Source organism: Coturnix japonica, chromosome 27 (assembly GCF_001577835.2).
Source record: "Coturnix japonica isolate 7356 chromosome 27, Coturnix japonica 2.1, whole genome shotgun sequence".
Classification (NCBI taxonomy): Eukaryota; Metazoa; Chordata; class Aves; order Galliformes; family Phasianidae; genus Coturnix; species Coturnix japonica.
This window is the reverse complement of record NC_029542.1, coordinates 4,487,810-4,504,562: the sequence shown is the minus strand read 5'-3', so window position 1 is coordinate 4,504,562 and position 16,753 is coordinate 4,487,810. Positions and strand designations below refer to the sequence as shown.

Below are 16,753 nucleotides of genomic sequence, written 5' to 3'. Positions count from 1 at the left end.
GGAAGAACCTCACAGCACGACTGAGTCAGCACTGCAGGAAATGGCCCCTTCCCAACTGCGTGAGCATGAGAAGGACTGAAAAAAGCCAAAGCAACCCAGAGGCTGCGCCTGGCGGTGTGGGGCACTGCAGAACTTTAAGCTGGGCTCTGGGAAAATGGGCTGGGCTGCAGGGAGGGGGCTGCTGGCATCGGGTGGCTCTGGCTGTGCCATGTGGGGCTCTGAGAGGCATCGGCTGTGACTCAGGGCTGGGTGGTGGCAGGAGAACAAGAGCAGTTCAGTGCTGGGAAATGGCCCTGCATGGAAAGTGCCTGAGGAGCCCTGAGGGTCTGCCCTGCAGGTGGGTGCAGCCTGAGCAGCAGCACCCAAAGGAGCAGCAGCACCCAAAGAAAGCTGCAGTGATGGCAGCAGCAGCTGAGCAGCGTGCAGACAGCAGCAGGACCTTCGGTGCCACTGCAGCCCTGCTGTAGCTGCGCTCTTGCTGAGCGTTTTAAACTGAGGATGTTGGAGTGGGAAAACACGAGGCTGTGACTAATTTGGGGATTCATCTGTTTTTTATTACAGGGGCTGGATTATCGCTGTGTTCTCTTCTGACTATAACGTATATCTGTGACCATGTGGGAGCCCAAGGGGAGGCAAGAAGAGGCCGGAGCCCTGAGTGAGCCCTCCTGTCCTGCTTACAGCCCATGGGGGCTGCGGGGCCCGGTCTGCAGCCAACCCTGTCCATGGGTTTTGTGCTCTGTTGGAGCCCCGTGCTGTGCACAGAGGGATGTGGAGGGGCCCTGCTTACAAGAAGTGCTGGGAGGGCTTTGGCAGGGGGGGGAGGGAAGGGCAGCAACCAGCACTGCTGGGACCTCTCCAGCAGCTGCCTAAATAAATGCTTCCAGTCCTCAGAAATAATTAAGACCCTCGAGATGCCACTTAGAGAAGAAGGCCACTGTGCTGCTGCTCCTCACGCTCATGCTCCAAACACAGGAGGCAGGAGAGGCAATTTTCTAGGAAATCAATTACGAAGCCCAGTGCTCCCACTCTCCCCTGAATGCACAGCGTCACACTGCATCCTGTTGAGCTCATCTGAGCTTGGCCACGGCTCAGCCCGGCCACCGTTTACCTTCCAGATGCTTTTTGAGGCTTCCTGAGCAGTGATGTGAGGGACGTCCTGAGGAGTGAGTTTGTTTGCAGTGAAACTCAGATTTACATTTGACTTGATTCCGTTGCCCTTTGGAGATGGAGGGGCTCTCCACATGATCTCCCATCATTGCTTTTTTCCCCATTTCTTCTCCCTTCTAATAAGAGATGGAAGAACTCAGAAGGAAGGGTAGAGGGAGCAGACGTTGTGCTCATCGCACACCCTCCCCATGGGTGCACCCCCAGGCCCTGCCCAGGAATGCTGCCCTTCAGGGCTGTGTCAGGGGCTGCTGCGACCTCAGTGCTCTCAGCAGAGCAGCTGGTGCCTGACTGCTGGAGCTGGTCGATTCCGTGGGCCAGGAATTGTGAAACATGTGAGACCGTGTGATGCAACTCATGGAGCGCAAGATTTCCTAGTAAAGCAGGGAGGGCAGCGGGTACAAGGCTTGTGTTGATTTCCACACTCTTTTCCTTTTTCTTAGTGGAAAAAGGCCGACTGCTGCTCGCGGGGCTCCCAGCTCAGCTCCAGCTCCGGCAGCAGCGATGTCAGCCCCGGCGCAGGCGGCGCATCCCCAACACACCCGCAGGCAGCGCCGGGCTCTGCCCCTCGCCCTCCCGGCGGGCAGCGTCGGTGCTGGGCTGCTCTGCAGGGCCTGCCTGGCCGGGGCATCCCGCAGAGCTCCGTCTGCCGCAGGCTCCAGGAAGGCTTTAATACAAAAGCAAGAGACAAAAAGTGCAGAGGTGAGAACTCGGGGCCACGCTCTTACATGACTGCGGAGTGATTTGCAATTGCCGGCTCATTAACTCCGCTGATAAGGATCCTGCCCGAGCGCTCCCACCGCGGCACGCAGACAAGCGGAGCCGCTCTCGGCCTGGGCGCAGCGCTGGGCACCCCGCTGAGTTTCCCTGCAGAGTTTTTCAGGCCGCAGAAGATTAACTGGTAACGAAAGCGAAAGCCCAGGAGATCCCATGCGGCAGCGAGAGCGCTCGAGCAGAAACGAGCGCAGCGAATATTGCTTCCTGCCCCGCCGCAACCAGCCCGCACCGGGATCCCCAGCGCCCCGCACCCGGCAGCGCCCCGCGGTGCAGCAGCCGGGTCAGCCGCGCTCCCCGTGCCAGGAGTCACAGCAGGAGTGAGGGGGCGGCAGCGTCCCAAAGGGATTGATCTCGGTTCACGATGGGCCTGGTGCAATCACCCAGCGCTGCGGCAGCAAGGACGCTGGGGTACAAGAAACGGTGGACGGGCATCATGTGCTTGGCGGCACTGCTGAACCCCAGCACCGGTGCCCGGTTCTGGACCGGGTTCCCCGATGCCCACCACCGTGCCCGCTGCTGCTTTGTGCTCCCCTCTCAGCCCGAGCACAACCTGCATCTGCCCCAGGCCCAGCTCTGTGCCGGGGGTGGTGCAAAGGCCCGTTCCGTTATCTGTGCCCGGTACCGGCACCGCTTCCCGTGCCATTGCTCGCTGCCCGGCGTTGGCACCCATCAGCGCCCAATACAGGCTCTACCGCCCAGGAGCCATGCTGGCTCTCAGTACCAGCTGCCCGGTACCGGTACCGATGCCCCCTGCTCCTGCCGGTGCCCGGTGCCGGTGCCCGGGGGCGGTGTCGGTGCCGGGGGCGGGGCGGCGCGGGGCGGTGCCGCGACGGGGGCGGTGCTCGCGGGCCGGGCCGGGCCGGGCGGCGGCGGCGGGCGGCGGCGGCGGCGGCGGCCGGAGGGGGCAGAGCGGCGGCGGATCCGAGCGCCGAGAGCCGCCGGAGTAGCGGAGCCGCAGCCGCCGCCGCGGCCGCAGGTAGGAACGGGCGCGGGGCCGCCATCGCCGCCGAACGGGGCCGCGCCGCCGCCGCCGCTTTCGTTTTCCGCGGCCGTAAACAGGGCGGGGGGCGGCCCCGGGCGGCCGGAACGGGCCGAGCAGCGCGTTGCGAACGGGCCGGTCGGGGGGGGCCGCGCGTTGGGCACCTGCGGGGGGCGGCCGTGAGAAGGAGCCGTCGGGGCTGGAGGTGGCGGTTGGGCTCCGTCGGTTTGTTTTGCTCCGGGTTGGTTTGTTGTGCCGTTTTTTGCTGCTTTTTGTCGCTTTTTTTGGGGGTTGGGGGAGTCTTTTTCCTTTTTTTTTTTTTTTTTGCAATGATTTTTCTCCTCCCTTCTGTAAATATTTTGGGTGTTTCGTAACCCGCAGCGAACAAACGCAACTTGGCGGCGTGGCCCGGCGCTGAGGCCCGCGGCCTCTCTGCGCTCCCTCGGGACCGGGACGGAGCGGCGGCCCCGGGGCCGGCAGGTGCGGGCTGGGCCTTGCGCACGCCCCCGGGGTTGCGCGGACTTTGCGCGACCGCTGCGCGGAGCCACCGCGCATCTCGAGTCGGGGAGCGGAGCAACGCGGGGCTGAACCCGGGGAGAGCTCTGAGAGCGCACACGGAGCTGGGGATGGGGCCGTGCGGGGACCCTGGCACATCTATGGGGTTTGTGTTGGGCAGAGTTGAACTGGGATGGAAAATAAATTCCCGTCCAAGTCGGGCACAGCAGCGCTGTCCTGCACGGCACTGATGGTGGCCTTTCGCCCAACCCACTTGCCGGCCAGTGCTGTGCAGCGCTGATTGCGACCCCTGGGAGTGAGAACCACCACCTGTCTGCTGCCGTATGGGAGCTGTCAGGGCTGTGAGCTCTTGCCAGGCAGGGTGAGCTGGGTGACCCCGGCTGCCAGTGCTGGCCCTGGTGAGGGCTGTGCCATGGGGACCTCACCTCATCCGGGAGCACTGCACGGTGTGGGGTGGGAGGTGGCCCTGTGGGACCACGGTGTGACATGGAGCAGTGCTCACTAACAGCAGAACACGCTCAGGATGGTCCCCATCAGCCTGTGCAGGACTGTGATTTTTGGAGCACATCGTCTGAAGCAATACGTGCTACTTGGCCCAGGTGCTCTGGGGGAACATGGGCTGCACCCTGAAATGCCATTGCACCTTGTTGACATCCCTGGGAAGCAAGGAGGGTGCAGGCAGGTGTGTGTCCCACTGGCAACATGGTGTGGGCTGCCCTGGGACCTGCAGCACAGAGCTGTATGTGCCCCAGAATTGCCACCTGTGGGTCACTGGGTGCTGGGGATCCTGGGCAGTGCTGTGGGTCCCTGTGACTGGGCCAGCCTGAAGCTGGGCTGTGCTCCTGCCATCAAAGCAATCCTGCACCTGGAGGTGCAGCAGGAGGGGTGTGCTGAGGGTCTGGCAAGTGGCTCCAGGTGGGTTTTATGGATTTCTGCTCACCTGCCCGTAGCGGGGCAGCAGCGAGCATGGGAGCTCCGAGAGCTATCAGGGTTGTGGCTGAGAGGCCCGGGTGTGAGGATGGAGACCATTGCCGTGTGTTGTACCGGGAGGGGAACGCTGTGCTGCAGCGTGGCAGGAGCCCTGAGGTGCGGGCAGTCTGTCCTGGGTGGCATGTACTGGATGCTGCTGTCACCAGCTCCAGGTTTCATGGCTTTTCCTGCGGTGCTCGGCCTCTAGCAGTTGATTCTTTGGTGTGCCCGCCTCGTCCCTCCCTTTGCAGGGCCATGCTGACGCTTCGGGGCGGGCCGTGGCCTCCCAGGGATGCTCTCCCAAGTGCTCGGGGAAGGGGAGAGGCTTCAGTGCTGGGGGTGACACAGAGCGTCTGCGGGACCTCCCCTCCTGCTGCAGGGGAAGTGCTGACTCCAAACGGGCTGCGAGGGCTTTGCCGTGGGGTTTCCCAGCTCTCTCTCGAGTGATAGCAAAACCCAGATACACTGTGTGCGAAAAATCCCTTCTCCCTGCGCTCCTGCAGCGTGTGGGCGGCCGGTGGCGAGCGGTGACGGTGCCGTGCCTCATACAGTAAAGCGGCCCCGACAGCTGGGAAATGACTTTCTGGTTTGCGAGGAATTACTGTAAGGCTCAGAGACCTCCTGGCAGTGCCCGGGACCCGGCGGGGTGCCCGCCTTGCGGGGCTCCGTGCCCCAGCCCGATTCTGGGGGAGAAAAGGGAGACTGGCACCGCTCTGCTCCCCCCAGCGGGGCTGCGCTCCGGCCGCTGTGTCGCTCCAGCTGCCGTCTGGGTTCAGCTGTCCCCGGCTCCGAGTGCTCCGGGTGAAGCGGACTCGACAGCTGTAGCGTGGCGGTGGCGTTCCTTTCCTTTCATGGGGTGTCTATTTTGCAACCCCCAAGTGTTTTGATCCCAGGAGGGGGTGGGGGTGGGGGTGTTTACTCTGGCACCGCGTGTCCGGCGCGGGGCTGCAGGCTGCGCTGGGCATGCCCGAATGTTACATGCAGTAACAGTTCTAGCAACATCTGCTGGCTGATAAAAGGTACATTGCCGTGAACTGCTTCTCCCTGCCTCGTTGGGAAACGTCGAGGGGGAGGCAGGCGTGTGAGCGCGGCTTCCTGGCCGATAGGGGAGAGCTGACTTGCTGATAAAGCAGAATCCTCCCATCTCTCCGCACCAGAGGGGCTGGCAGCGTTCTCTCCCCGCCGTGCGCTGCTCCGTGTTGCCGGCGATGCGCCGCTGCCCGGCCCCGCTCCGCGGCTCTGGCAATGCCGCAGCCGGGCTGTAGCTCGCTCAAGCGGTCGCCGGTGAGTTTTGCAATCTCCATTTTTCGCTGTGACTTCGTGCCTTCCTGTTGTTGTCAGATGTAAATACCGGCTTTAGCGCGGCCGTGCCCGGGGAGGGAATTGGGGAACAGGCTGACGGTGGGGCCGCGCCGCCGGGTTCGTGCTCCGGGTTCGTGCTCCGCGTGCTCCGTTGCCGCCTGCAGAGCTCCGAGCAGAGGAAAGGCAGCTCCGCTTGTGGCGCATCGCAGCGCCGGCGTGGGCTGAAGTACGGCTGTAAAACGATCCCTGTCCTGTGTGGTGCTGTTCAGAAGGAGCTCCGGCTCTTCTGTGCTCCGTGGCGCAGCTGCCTCGGCCCGGCCCGCTCCTGTTCTAAACCCATTATTCACCCTGCGCTCCTGGAAATGTTCTGGGGAATGGCTGCTGCTCCCCATCGGTGTGTGGGCAGAAGCTGCAGTGCAGGACCCGACCAATTCCCCCCCGTGTCTGTGGGCTCCATGGGCACGAGAGCCAGCAATGCATCCTGTGCCACCACGTGAGGAACCTCGGGCCCAGGGTGTCGATCTGAATGAGAACTGTGCTGGCAAATAGCAAATGGCAAATGGCAAATGGCAAATGGCCGTCTCTGAGTTGTTTATTCCCATTCCCTCTGTCAGCTTCCTGGCTGTCTGTGTGCCCCCCTCCCTGCAGCAGGGTTTGCTCTGCCCGCCCAGCTCTGCGGTGCCATGTGGGGGTGCCAGGACCTGGGGCTGCTGCTCGTGCCCCGCCGGCTCCTGCTGGGATGGGGCAGTTGGTGCCTGCACTGCCCCAAATGGGCTCCGCTCTGCAAATCCAGCTTGAAAGGTGAATGGATTAGTGCGATTGTGTGCGCTCACTGAGGCATGCCAGATAAAATGAAATTGTGTCTCCAGACCCAAATCGGGGCTAATTCGATGCTGTGACGGGCTTAATCCCCGCATCCTCCCGCCCAGCCCAGGTCCTGGGCAGGGATTAGCAGCGTGCCTGGCGTGGTGCTGCATCCCCAGGAGCTGTTGGCTGAGCTCTTATGGTGTTGTGTAGCATCAGGAAAGCGCTGCACGTGGTCAGAAGCGCTGCAGTGTGCGGGAGCTGCTGTCAGCCCCTGGATTCAAGGGATTTCGCTGGGATTTCACTGGGTATTTTGCTGGTTTGTTTTTTACGTGGGCTGCTGGGCCTCTGTGGTTGTAAGGGAAAATCTGAAGGGGGAGCCACACGTCCCCAAACCCTCGAGTGTCAGAGGGCAAATAAAAATGAATGTAATGACTCTGATTGATATTATGTGAGGGCACTGCTGGCCCCGGGCTGGTGCTGGGCAGCGGGTGCAGCTCCGGTCCCTGCCCGTGCAGGACACACACAGGCCGCCCTCCTCGCGGCGCTCACTCGGGGTTCCCCTGTTCCTGCACTGCTGCAAGTTCTCCATTTTTGGCTCCTGACGCTGCAGGGCTGTGTGGCCTCTGCCGGATGGGAGAGCCCAGAGTGGGCACCGCGCCTCTGCCCAGCGGCTGCCGGGGAGGAAACACTGAATTTCTCCCCCACTGCTGCCAGCTGTGAGTGCCAGCAGCAGCCCGGTGTTCTGCTGCCCCAGTCCCCCATGCAGTGTGGCAGGAGTTGATCCCACTGCCTCTCAGTGCCGCTGGGGCTGAGCCCTCAGCTGCTGCTGCTCTTCAGCATGAGACAAACCCCATCAAAGCACTGAGCTTCTAGAAGGAGCTCTCCTGAACCCGCCACTGCCTCCATCTCACAGCTGAAAGCTGGAAACCGAATGTGGGTGTAGAAGGGGCAAACAGTGCTGATCCCAGCACAGCGGCTGCTCTGTGGGTGTTTGGGGAAGGCAGGGGCTGTGGGCTCAGCTCTGATGCCGAGCGGAGCCACAAGGTGCAGGTGAGCACAAACCCCCCGTGTCCATCCTCAGCGCTTCCCCCTGGGGCTGGTGTCCGGGGGGGCTCAACAGCACAGGTTGAGGCTGCGTCCCACAAAGGGGAGGTGGGAGGGATGAGGGCAGGGTGCCATCCCTGTGCCCCCAGTTGTGCTGTGCAGGTGGTGGAAGGAAGCAGCCGGAGCACAGCGCTGCCCGGCTGCGCAGGCAGCTGACATTTTGGAAGGAAATAGCTGCTCTCAGCTCCTTCCTGTAGCACGCAGCCTGCAAAACGGCCGCGCCGGGACCCGGCTGTGCCGGCAGTGCCTGCCCGGAGCCAGCACTGTGCTGCCCTGCAGGCTGCAGCGAGCGGACCCTGGTGAGTATGGCCCCAGGATGAGTGCACAGGTGGGGGGTGGCAGCCCAGCCCGCACTGCTGGCCCCGCGATGCGGAGGAGCCAGGGACTGTGCTTGGGGCTTTCTGAGCCCAGGGTGGCCGTGGGCTCCGGGGCCCTTTGGGTGCACACAGAGCCCTTCATGTCTTCAGGGCTGGATGCAGCATGTGGCAGCCACTTAGGAGGTGAAGGGACTGAGCTGGGGTGGCACCAGGGGCAGCTCAGCTGAGAGGGGCTGCCTGGGGGACTGTGTGCATCCCTGGTGTGGTGCAGGGATAGCAGCACATGGGTGTCTGTGTGGGGGAACCGGCCCCATCCATGTGCTGAGAGGCTGCTGCTGGCTGTTGGCATCACTTCTTCTAGAGCCAGTGGGATGGGGCCGCATCCAGCTCTGGGTGAGACCTGGTGTGAGCTGCTTTTCTCTGTGGGATGTGGGTCCCTGCTATGGCACAGTGCCCCTCTGGGAGCACCAGCCCATGGGGTGCATGGGGTCCAGCTCTGTGGCCACCAGCGAGGCCATCTCTGACCTGGAAGGGATCGTGGGCTCCCGGAGGTGCTGGGAAACCACGTGTCTGTGTGTTTACCTTGGCAGGCACAGGGCTGCTGTGGAGTCGGCACCGCAGCTGTAGCACAGGGGGAGGAAGGGGGGGCAACTGCTCCCTGCTGGGAGGAAATTGCACCCAGACGCCCCTGCTTGGGGCTGGGGGAGCACCATGCAAAGGACAGTGCGGGCACTGCTGTGACAGAGGGGCACATGGGGCAGGAGCAGCCACAGCCCCTTGGTGTGTGTCCCCCCAGTGCTTTACCTGACTCTTCAGAGCACATGGGGGACTGGGGGCTGCAGTCAGTGGGTGTACTGGTGTGAGCACAGGGGCCATCATCCCTAGAGGGGTTGTGTGTTTCAAGCATGATGTGGGGGCCCTGCAAGCATCCCACAGCCATGTACTGTGAGCATCCTGCGAGCATCCCAGGGCTGTGTGCCATGAACATCCTATGAGCACCCCACAGCATCCATGTGAAAAGCAGCTTACAGCATCTCAGGGGCATCCTGAGCTCAGCTGGAGCTGGCTCACCAGGGCAGCAGCAGCCTGAAGGCAGTGGTCCTTGGGCAGGTGCTGCCCATGCTGGGGCTCCTTGCACGCAGGATTGTGACTGCCAGCCTCACCCTATGAGACATTTCCCTCCTTTTGTCTGTTTGCCGCTGGGCTGTGGCTTTCCTGCAGCTCATGGCTGGAGCTGGCTGCCAGCCTGCTGCTGTGCATGGGAGGCTCTGGGGCAATGGTGGTTGTGATCACAGCCCATTCTGACTGCAGCTCCTGCTGGGTCCCTTGGCCACCCCTGGACTCAGAGGTGCTCCCATCTCCCTCATGTTGCTGCCTTGAGCCCTCTAGGAAACCTATTTTGGCTGCGTTTCATCCATTTTGTAATACTAATTGGGCAGTGAAGCTCCTGGCATTTCCCACCCGATCCTGCCGGGCTCCCCTCCCCAAGCTGTCCCCGCTGTCCCCCTCCACAACAACTGTCCCACCGTGAGCACAGCACTGCAAGCATTAAGTCACCAGCAGGCAAGTTGCTGTGGCTTGTTGAGTTGCTGCTGGTTAACCGAGCTGTGGTAATGGGTGGGATTATAGCTCACTGCCAGGACTAACTAAATGCAAAGTAGCTTAAACCACTGCAATTATGTGTCTCCTGCAATTGTTTGAGCGTGCATGTGGCTGACTGCTGCAGCTGACCCTGGTGCTGCTGAAGGATGGATCTGACTGCGACATGGCTGCTGGGGCTGTGTCCTGAGGATGCAGGAGCAGGATGGAATGGGGACAGGGTGGGGCTGGGATGGGGATGTGGCACCAGAGGTTTCTGCATCTTTTGGGAATGTCTGCTGTGCTCGTGGTTGGTTCCCATGGTGGGGCAGCTCCATGCACAACAACGAGGCCACAGCAGTTGCAGCATTGTGCTTCCTGCCGCACTCTGCAGCCCTGCAGCTCCCGGGGAGGTTCCCCAGCCTGCGGATGAGGCAGAAAACAAGCAGTGTGGAGAAATGCCTGTGGCTGCATCAGTGATGCTTTTCTTTGGCTGCAGGTCTCATCCTAGTGCCCATGGGGTGCCTTTCAGGGCTGTCCTGTTCCCCCCCCCCCCAGCGCTCCCATTCTGCCCGCCCTTCCCACTGTGATGTTCCCATCTCCTGCTCCAAGGGCAGAGCCTTTTGTGTGCCCTAACGGTGAGCTGACCGCAGCGGCAGATTAATACTTGTTGCTTAACAACCCATTGAAGTGGAGTAGGAAGTGTTCTGCTGCTGTAAGATGGAATATATCACCATTTTCTTGATAGGAGGAGCAACATTTGTTTGTTCTTTTGTCCGTGCTGATGTTTCTGTGCTGGGCCTGGGCTGCTCCCTGGGTTCCATCCCTTCCTGATGCAGTAAAACCATTCCTGGCATCCTCTGCAGCTCTGCCAGCAGTGGCATTTCCATCAGTGCCTCTTATCAATGGTCAGCAATTGCTAACTGCCTGCGCGTGCGTTGCTATCAGCCTCCCCCCGTACCCTTTTCCTCATTGCTTTCTGTTTTTATTGCCTCCCCCCGGCCTCCCTTTCCAGCAGAATTTCTAGCTCACTGTCTCTTCTGTGAATGGGGAAATGTTCCTTGCTTTTTATAAGGGAAAAAATCATTTTTAGCCAACTCGGTTATTGTTCCTCTTCCTGTGTGGGGTGGGGAGTGGGGGAAAGGTCTGGCACTGGGTAGGTGCCGTCTCTCTGCAGTCCTGGCTCTGTTTGCTGTGTGCGTGGCTGCTCCCTGCCCGTGGGGATGCCAGGGCTGTGTGCCTGCATCCAGAACCTGCGCTGCTGGGGCTGCTGAGGCTGCTCGGCCCTATTGACAGCGGGGCTCCTTGCCAGTCCCAGCCCTCGCTTCCCTGACTGTGAGTCTGTGGTGCAGCAAAGGGAAATGGCAGCACTGTGGCCGAGGCAGCAGAGACATTCATGAATGCCTGCAAGCTCTCCAATGGCTTTTCCTAGAACAGAGTGGTGACGCAGAGCTGAGATCCCCCCCGTCCCTTTGGGGTGCTCTGGGGGTGCCCGGTGTGGGGTCCCTGCGTGGTGCTGATGATGTGTCCCCGCAGGTGGTGAGCCATGGCGGTGTGGATCCAGGCGCAGCAGCTTCAGGGTGAAGCCCTGCGGCAGATGCAGGCTCTCTATGGGCATCACTTTCCCATTGAGGTGCGGCACTACCTGTCGCAGTGGATTGAGAGCCAGGCATGGTGAGTCGGCCCGCACCGAGCCCTGCAGCACCGTGCTGCCCCACTGCCACTGCTCTGAACCCCGCTGCCATTGCTCTGTTGCACCCCCAAGGGACTCCATCGACCTCGACAACCCGCAGGAGAATGTGAAGGCGACGCAGCTGCTGGATGGGCTGATCCAGGAGCTGCAGAAGAAGGCGGATCACCAAGTGGGTGAGGACGGCTTCCTGCTGAAGATCAAACTGGGGCATTATGTCACGCAGCTGCAGGTGAGTTGGGGGCTGCCGTGGGGTGACTGGGGTCCCCTGCCCCGCTCCCAGCTCAGCTCACATCTCTATTCAGAACACGTATGACCGCTGCCCCATGGAGCTGGTGCGCTGCATCCGGCACATCCTGTACCATGAACAGAGGCTGGTGCGGGAGGCGAACAACGTGAGTGGGGCTGCAGGCATCACCGGAGTGAGGGAATGGGTCCTGTGGGTGGGGGTGCAGGGGGTCTCCATCATCAGGGTGATGGAGGGGGAATGGGGAGGTGCTCACTGCCCTCCAGGTCCTGGTGGGGATAGGGAGGGCCCCTTTGTCCCCCCACCACCCAGAGGGGATCCCCAGCCATGCTGAGTGCTTCCGTACCCACACAGAGCCCCCTGCCCGCCGGCACTCTGGTGGACGCCATGTCGCAGAAGCACCTGCAGATCAACCAGACCTTTGAGGAGCTGCGGCTCATCACGCAGGACTCAGAGAATGAGCTGAAGAAGCTGCAGCAAACACAGGAGTATTTCATCATCCAGTACCAGGAGAACATGCGCCTGCAAGGTGCCTGAGGGGCTGGGGGGGGTGTGGGGCCGGGTGCTGGCTGTGCCCTAACGCTGTTCCCATCCCCAGCCCAGTTCTCTCAGCTGTCCCAGCTGGGTCCCCAGGAGCGTCTCTCACGGGAGACGACGCTGCAGCAGAAGAAGGCGTCACTGGAGGCCTGGCTGCACCGGGAGGCGCAGACACTACAGCAGTACCGCGTGGTGAGTGCCGGGGGGTGTCCCCACACCGGCTGTGTGCCACCCCTGTGTGCTGTGACACTGCCCTGCCCGGCAGGAGCTGGCTGAGAAGCACCAGAAGACGCTGCAGCTGCTGCGCAAACAGCAGACGACGATCCTGGACGATGAGCTGATCCAATGGAAGCGCCGGCAGCAGCTGGCGGGCAACGGCGGCCCCCCCGAGGGCACCCTGGACGTGCTGCAGACCTGGTGGGTGCTGGTGGGAGTTGGGAGCTGGGTCCATCCCTGCTGTGGGTGCTGAGCCTGCTGCCCCCCAGGTGTGAGAAGCTGGCGGAGATCATCTGGCAGAACAGGCAGCAGATCCGACGCGCCGAGCACTTGTGCCAGCAGCTGCCCATCCCTGGCCCCGTGGAGGAGATGCTGTCGGAGCTGAACGGCACCATCACAGACATCATCTCTGCCCTGGTCACCAGGTAGGAGGGTGGCTTGGGGGGGTGGGGAGCATTTTGGGCTCCTCAGCCCACCTGACTCTCTGCCCCCCAGCACCTTCATCATCGAGAAGCAGCCTCCCCAGGTGCTGAAGACACAGACCAAGTTTGCAGCCACCGTGAGGCTCCTGGTGGGGGGGAAGCTGAACGTGCACATGAACCCCCCCCAGGTGAAGGCCACCATCATCAGCGAGCAGCAAGCCAAGGCCCTGCTGAAGAACGAAAGCACCCGCAAGTAATGCCTGAGGGGCCAGGAGGGGGGATGTGGAGGCAGCGGGGCTGGGGGCTGCGAGGGGCTGCTGCCATCCTGACCTGCTGTCCTCATGCAGTGAGAGCAGTGGGGAGATTCTCAACAACTGCTGTGTGATGGAATACCACCAGGCCACCGGGACGCTCAGCGCACACTTCCGCAACATGGTGAGAGCCAACGGTCCTGAGCTCGGCGCCTCTGCCCACACCATCCCTTGTGCTCATCCCTTGTGTCCCCATCTGTCCTGCACCCTCCTTCCTCACCCCTTATGTCCCACCCGTCCCCCTCGTGCTCACCTCTCGTGTCCCCACAGTCCTTGAAGCGGATCAAGCGCTCAGACCGCCGCGGCGCTGAGTCAGTGACAGAGGAGAAATTCACCATCCTCTTTGAGTCGCAGTTCAGTGTTGGTGGCAATGAGTTGGTCTTCCAGGTGAAGGTAAAGCTATTGGCCACAGGTGAACTGTGGGCACCGTGCCCACATTGTAGGGTCAAAGCTGTGGGACTGGGATGGGGAGTGTATTTGGGGTGTGTGTGTGAGGTGATGGGAGGTCCCACCACATCCCATCTCAGCTCTGTGCCGCTGTCTTTCCTTCCTGCAGACGCTGTCCCTGCCTGTGGTGGTGATCGTTCATGGCAGCCAGGACAACAACGCCACGGCCACCGTGCTCTGGGACAACGCCTTTGCGGAGCCCGTGAGTATCGCTGCTGCAGGGGGCTGGGTGGGCTCCATCCGCCCCAGGGCTGCTCTGTGGGTTTGTGCCCAGGGCCGGGTGGTGGCCATGCTGACCCCGTGCCGTGTCCTCCCCAGGGCCGCGTGCCCTTCGCCGTGCCTGAAAAAGTGCAGTGGCCGCAGCTCTGTGAGGCTCTCAACATGAAGTTCAAGGCGGAGGTGCAGAGCAGCCGCGGGCTGACGAAGGAGAACTTGGTGTTCCTGGCACAGAAGCTCTTCAACAGCACCAGCTCCCACCTGGAGGATTACAGCAGCACCACGGTGTCCTGGGCCCAGTTCAACCGGGTGAGCGGGTGCTCCGTGTGCCAGGATGGGCTTGGCTGCACTGCAGGGCCGGTGCTTATGCCCAAAGAATACTGTTGTGTGTTGGATCAGTGCAAAACCCAAGCAGGTGTTGACTGCAGCAGATCAGGAGGTGTTGCCCTCCATGTCTGGAGGCTGCAGCTGTGCATTGCGTCCCTGGGGGGGTCACTGCTGGTGCTCCCTGGGCTGTGCTGCGTGGCATTGTGGTATGAGGGCTGGTGGGCGCCTAGCTCTGCAGCATCCAGCCAGTGTGTGCTGTGTGTTTGGAGGCAGGAGCACTCATTTTTGAGGGCTTTCCACAGGAAAATCTGCCTGGGAGGAACTACACCTTCTGGCAGTGGTTTGACGGTGTGATGGAGGTGCTGAAGAAGCATCTGAAGCCGCACTGGAACGATGGGTAAGAGCCATCCTTCTCCGCACGCGTGGCCCCGCAGCACCCGCCTGACGCCCTCGCTCTGCTTAGGGCCATTCTGGGCTTCGTCAACAAGCAGCAGGCGCACGACCTCCTCATCAGCAAACCCGACGGCACCTTCCTGCTGCGCTTCAGTGACTCAGAGATCGGCGGCATCACCATCGCATGGAAGTTTGACTCCGGTGAGTGCAGCCCCCCCCCCATCTCTGTGTCCCCATCTGGGCTCCTTTGGTGCCTCCTGTGTCCACTTGGCACTAGCACCACCAGACACGTGCCTGCAGCTCCCATTCACTCCTCCTGCTCCTGCTTTCTGGCTGCTGCATTTTGGCCCCAGATGTTGGGGGAAGGAAAAAGCTCAGGAAGCAATGCTGGATTTTCAGCACAGTCTCAGGCTCACCCCAGGCATCATTGTGGTCCATTGCTTGTCTTCCAGCTGAGAGGATGTTCTGGAACCTGATGCCTTTCACCACCAGGGACTTTTCTATCCGCTCGCTGGCCGACCGTCTCGGGGACCTCAGTTACCTCATCTACGTGTTCCCTGACCGGCCCAAGGATGAGGTCTTCTCCAAGTACTACACACCGGTTCTCTGTGAGTCCACGCCAGGTAGCGCTGCCCTTCACCCCTCATGCATCTCTCCTCTCTGCCTCCTCTGGGGGGGGGCTGGGCTTCCCAGCACATCCAGCCCTGGGGGCCTCCACCCCTCTGCAGGTGTGCAGTGTGCCCGCAGTTCTGCACCTCAGCACTGCCTTCTTTCCTCTAGCTAAAGCTGTGGACGGGTACGTGAAGCCACAGATCAAGCAAGTTGTGCCAGAGTAAGTGCAAGTGTGCAGCGTCCCGTCGGTTCATCCCTGGCTTGCTGGGCTGGGTAGTTCCCAGCTATAGTGCCCTGCTGGCCACATTGGTGCTGGGGATGAGCAGCTCGTAGTGCCCAGTAGCAAAGGGCTGTGGTGCTCCTCTGGGAGCCCAAATCTCCCCATAGCCAGCGGGGCTGGGACCATGCAGGTGGCTGCTGCTAATGGGGACTGAGATGGGGAGAGTGTGCAGGGACTGGATCCCTTCTAGGAGGCAGTTTGCGTTCCCACTCATCCACTCTCATCCCTGCAGGTTTGTGAGTGCATCAGGCGATGCCGTCCCAGGGGGGGGCACCTACATGGACCAGGCTCCGTCGCCGGCCGTCTGCTCCCACCCACATTACAACATGTACACACAGAAGTAGGTATCGCCCCCATCCCCCCTGCGGCCACCCTGGCCCCCACCCTCACCCCCTCACCTCCCGCAGCCCTGAGACCGTGCTGGACCCTGAAGGCGACTTCGACCTGGACGACACCATGGACGTGGCCCAGCACGTGGAGGAGCTGCTGCGGCGCCCCATGGACAGTCAGTGGATCCCCCACGCCCAGTCGTGACCGGCGGCCACGCGGCCCCACATCGGCCCCCAGCGCAGCGGGGACTGCCGTGTTTGTGTCTCTGTGCCCAACCGAGAGGCTGGCAGCCACGGGGGGGTTCTCGCCCCACAGATTTGCTCTGTGCTGTCCCCAAACGCAGGGTGGTGTCCAGCTCTTTGATGTTTATGCCCTTGTATAAAAGGCAGCGGATTTGTCGCATGGTTTTTCCTGTATGTTCTTTTTACAAGGCCCAGCTTCGGCTTTCCGCTTCTGCTCGCACTGGTGCTGCCCCGCTCCCCGCAGCCTCGGGGAGGAACGGGGAGTCCCGGCCGCGGGTTTGCTTTCTGCAGCCGTCACTAAGGATGTACGTGTGCGTATCGATGTTCTATCGCGGTGACCCTGTTCCCCGGGCGGGGGGTGGCAGTCTGCGGTGTCGGAGTCCCCTCCGGGACCCCATCTCCTCCTCTGCCCCCGACGGCTGCGGAGCCCTCCCGGCTCCGGGTGCGTCCCCTCCTGCGCCCCTGCGAGGGAAAGGCGGGGGGGGCTGCGGGGAGGGAGGAAGCGCAGCGAGGGGCGGGCAGGAGGCGGCGGGGGCGAGAAGGGGCCCCTCTTCCCCCCCACCCCGGCCCGTCCCATCCGTGTCCCAGAACCTCTGGTTCCCTGGCGATGTTATTTTTCTACCACAGAGTAAATAAAGCACGGACTATTTTTGTAACACAAAAGCTCTGGGTTTCACGTGTGTCTCGGGGAGGGGGCGGCTCCCGGCCCGCTCTGCTCCGGGGGAAGGGGCCCCTCAACCGCACCCGCCAGGCTGGGGTCGGGGCAGGAGGTTCGGGAGCTGCAGGCGTTGCCCGGGGCAAAGTAAAGCGAACCGAACTCCGCTGGTTTGGATTTTTTTTGTTTGTTTTTCGTTTTGTTTTGTTTTGTTTTGTTTTTTAATAAAAGGACGCCCCGCTCCAGGCGGCGCACAGCGGCCTCTTTTGTGTCGTTTCTTATTTGCGATTCGTTCCTCTGCTCGCGTCGCCCCGT

General features: G+C 61.9%; 1 protein-coding gene across 3 annotated transcripts; it reads left to right on the top strand.

Annotated features, from left to right (window-relative positions):
- The first annotated feature begins 2,818 nt into the window (after positions 1–2,818).
- LOC107325190 (signal transducer and activator of transcription 5B) lies at positions 2,819–16,697 on the top strand. 3 transcript variants are annotated; one of them, XM_015885815.2, is made up of 19 exons: positions 2,819–2,917; positions 11,050–11,187; positions 11,279–11,435; positions 11,509–11,598; positions 11,805–11,979; positions 12,049–12,179; positions 12,253–12,404; positions 12,473–12,628; positions 12,699–12,878; positions 12,973–13,060; positions 13,207–13,329; positions 13,493–13,585; positions 13,702–13,908; positions 14,229–14,323; positions 14,390–14,520; positions 14,772–14,927; positions 15,100–15,151; positions 15,444–15,551; positions 15,619–16,697. In XM_015885815.2, exons 2-19 carry the CDS (start codon positions 11,060–11,062, stop codon positions 15,743–15,745), a joined length of 2,349 nt encoding a protein of 782 aa, XP_015741301.1. In that variant the 5' UTR covers positions 2,819–2,917; positions 11,050–11,059; the 3' UTR covers positions 15,746–16,697. The 3 variants fall into 3 exon arrangements, with proteins under 3 accessions (XP_015741301.1, XP_015741299.1, XP_015741300.1); XM_015885813.2 differs by having other exon boundaries at positions 14,772–14,942; XM_015885814.2 differs by lacking the exon at positions 2,819–2,917 and having other exon boundaries at positions 9,803–11,187; positions 14,772–14,942.
- The last annotated feature ends 56 nt before the right edge of the window (positions 16,698–16,753 follow it).

Coding starts and splice junctions, on each gene's coding strand:
- LOC107325190 (XM_015885813.2), top strand. CDS start 11,060: ATGGCGGTGTGGATCCAGGCGCAGCAGCTTCAGGGTGAAGCCCTGCGG. Junction 11,599..11,804: donor TGGTGCGGGAGGCGAACAAC/GTGAGTGGGGCT, acceptor GTACCCACACAG/AGCCCCCTGCCCGCCGGCAC. Junction 12,879..12,972: donor AAGAACGAAAGCACCCGCAA/GTAATGCCTGAG, acceptor GTCCTCATGCAG/TGAGAGCAGTGGGGAGATTC.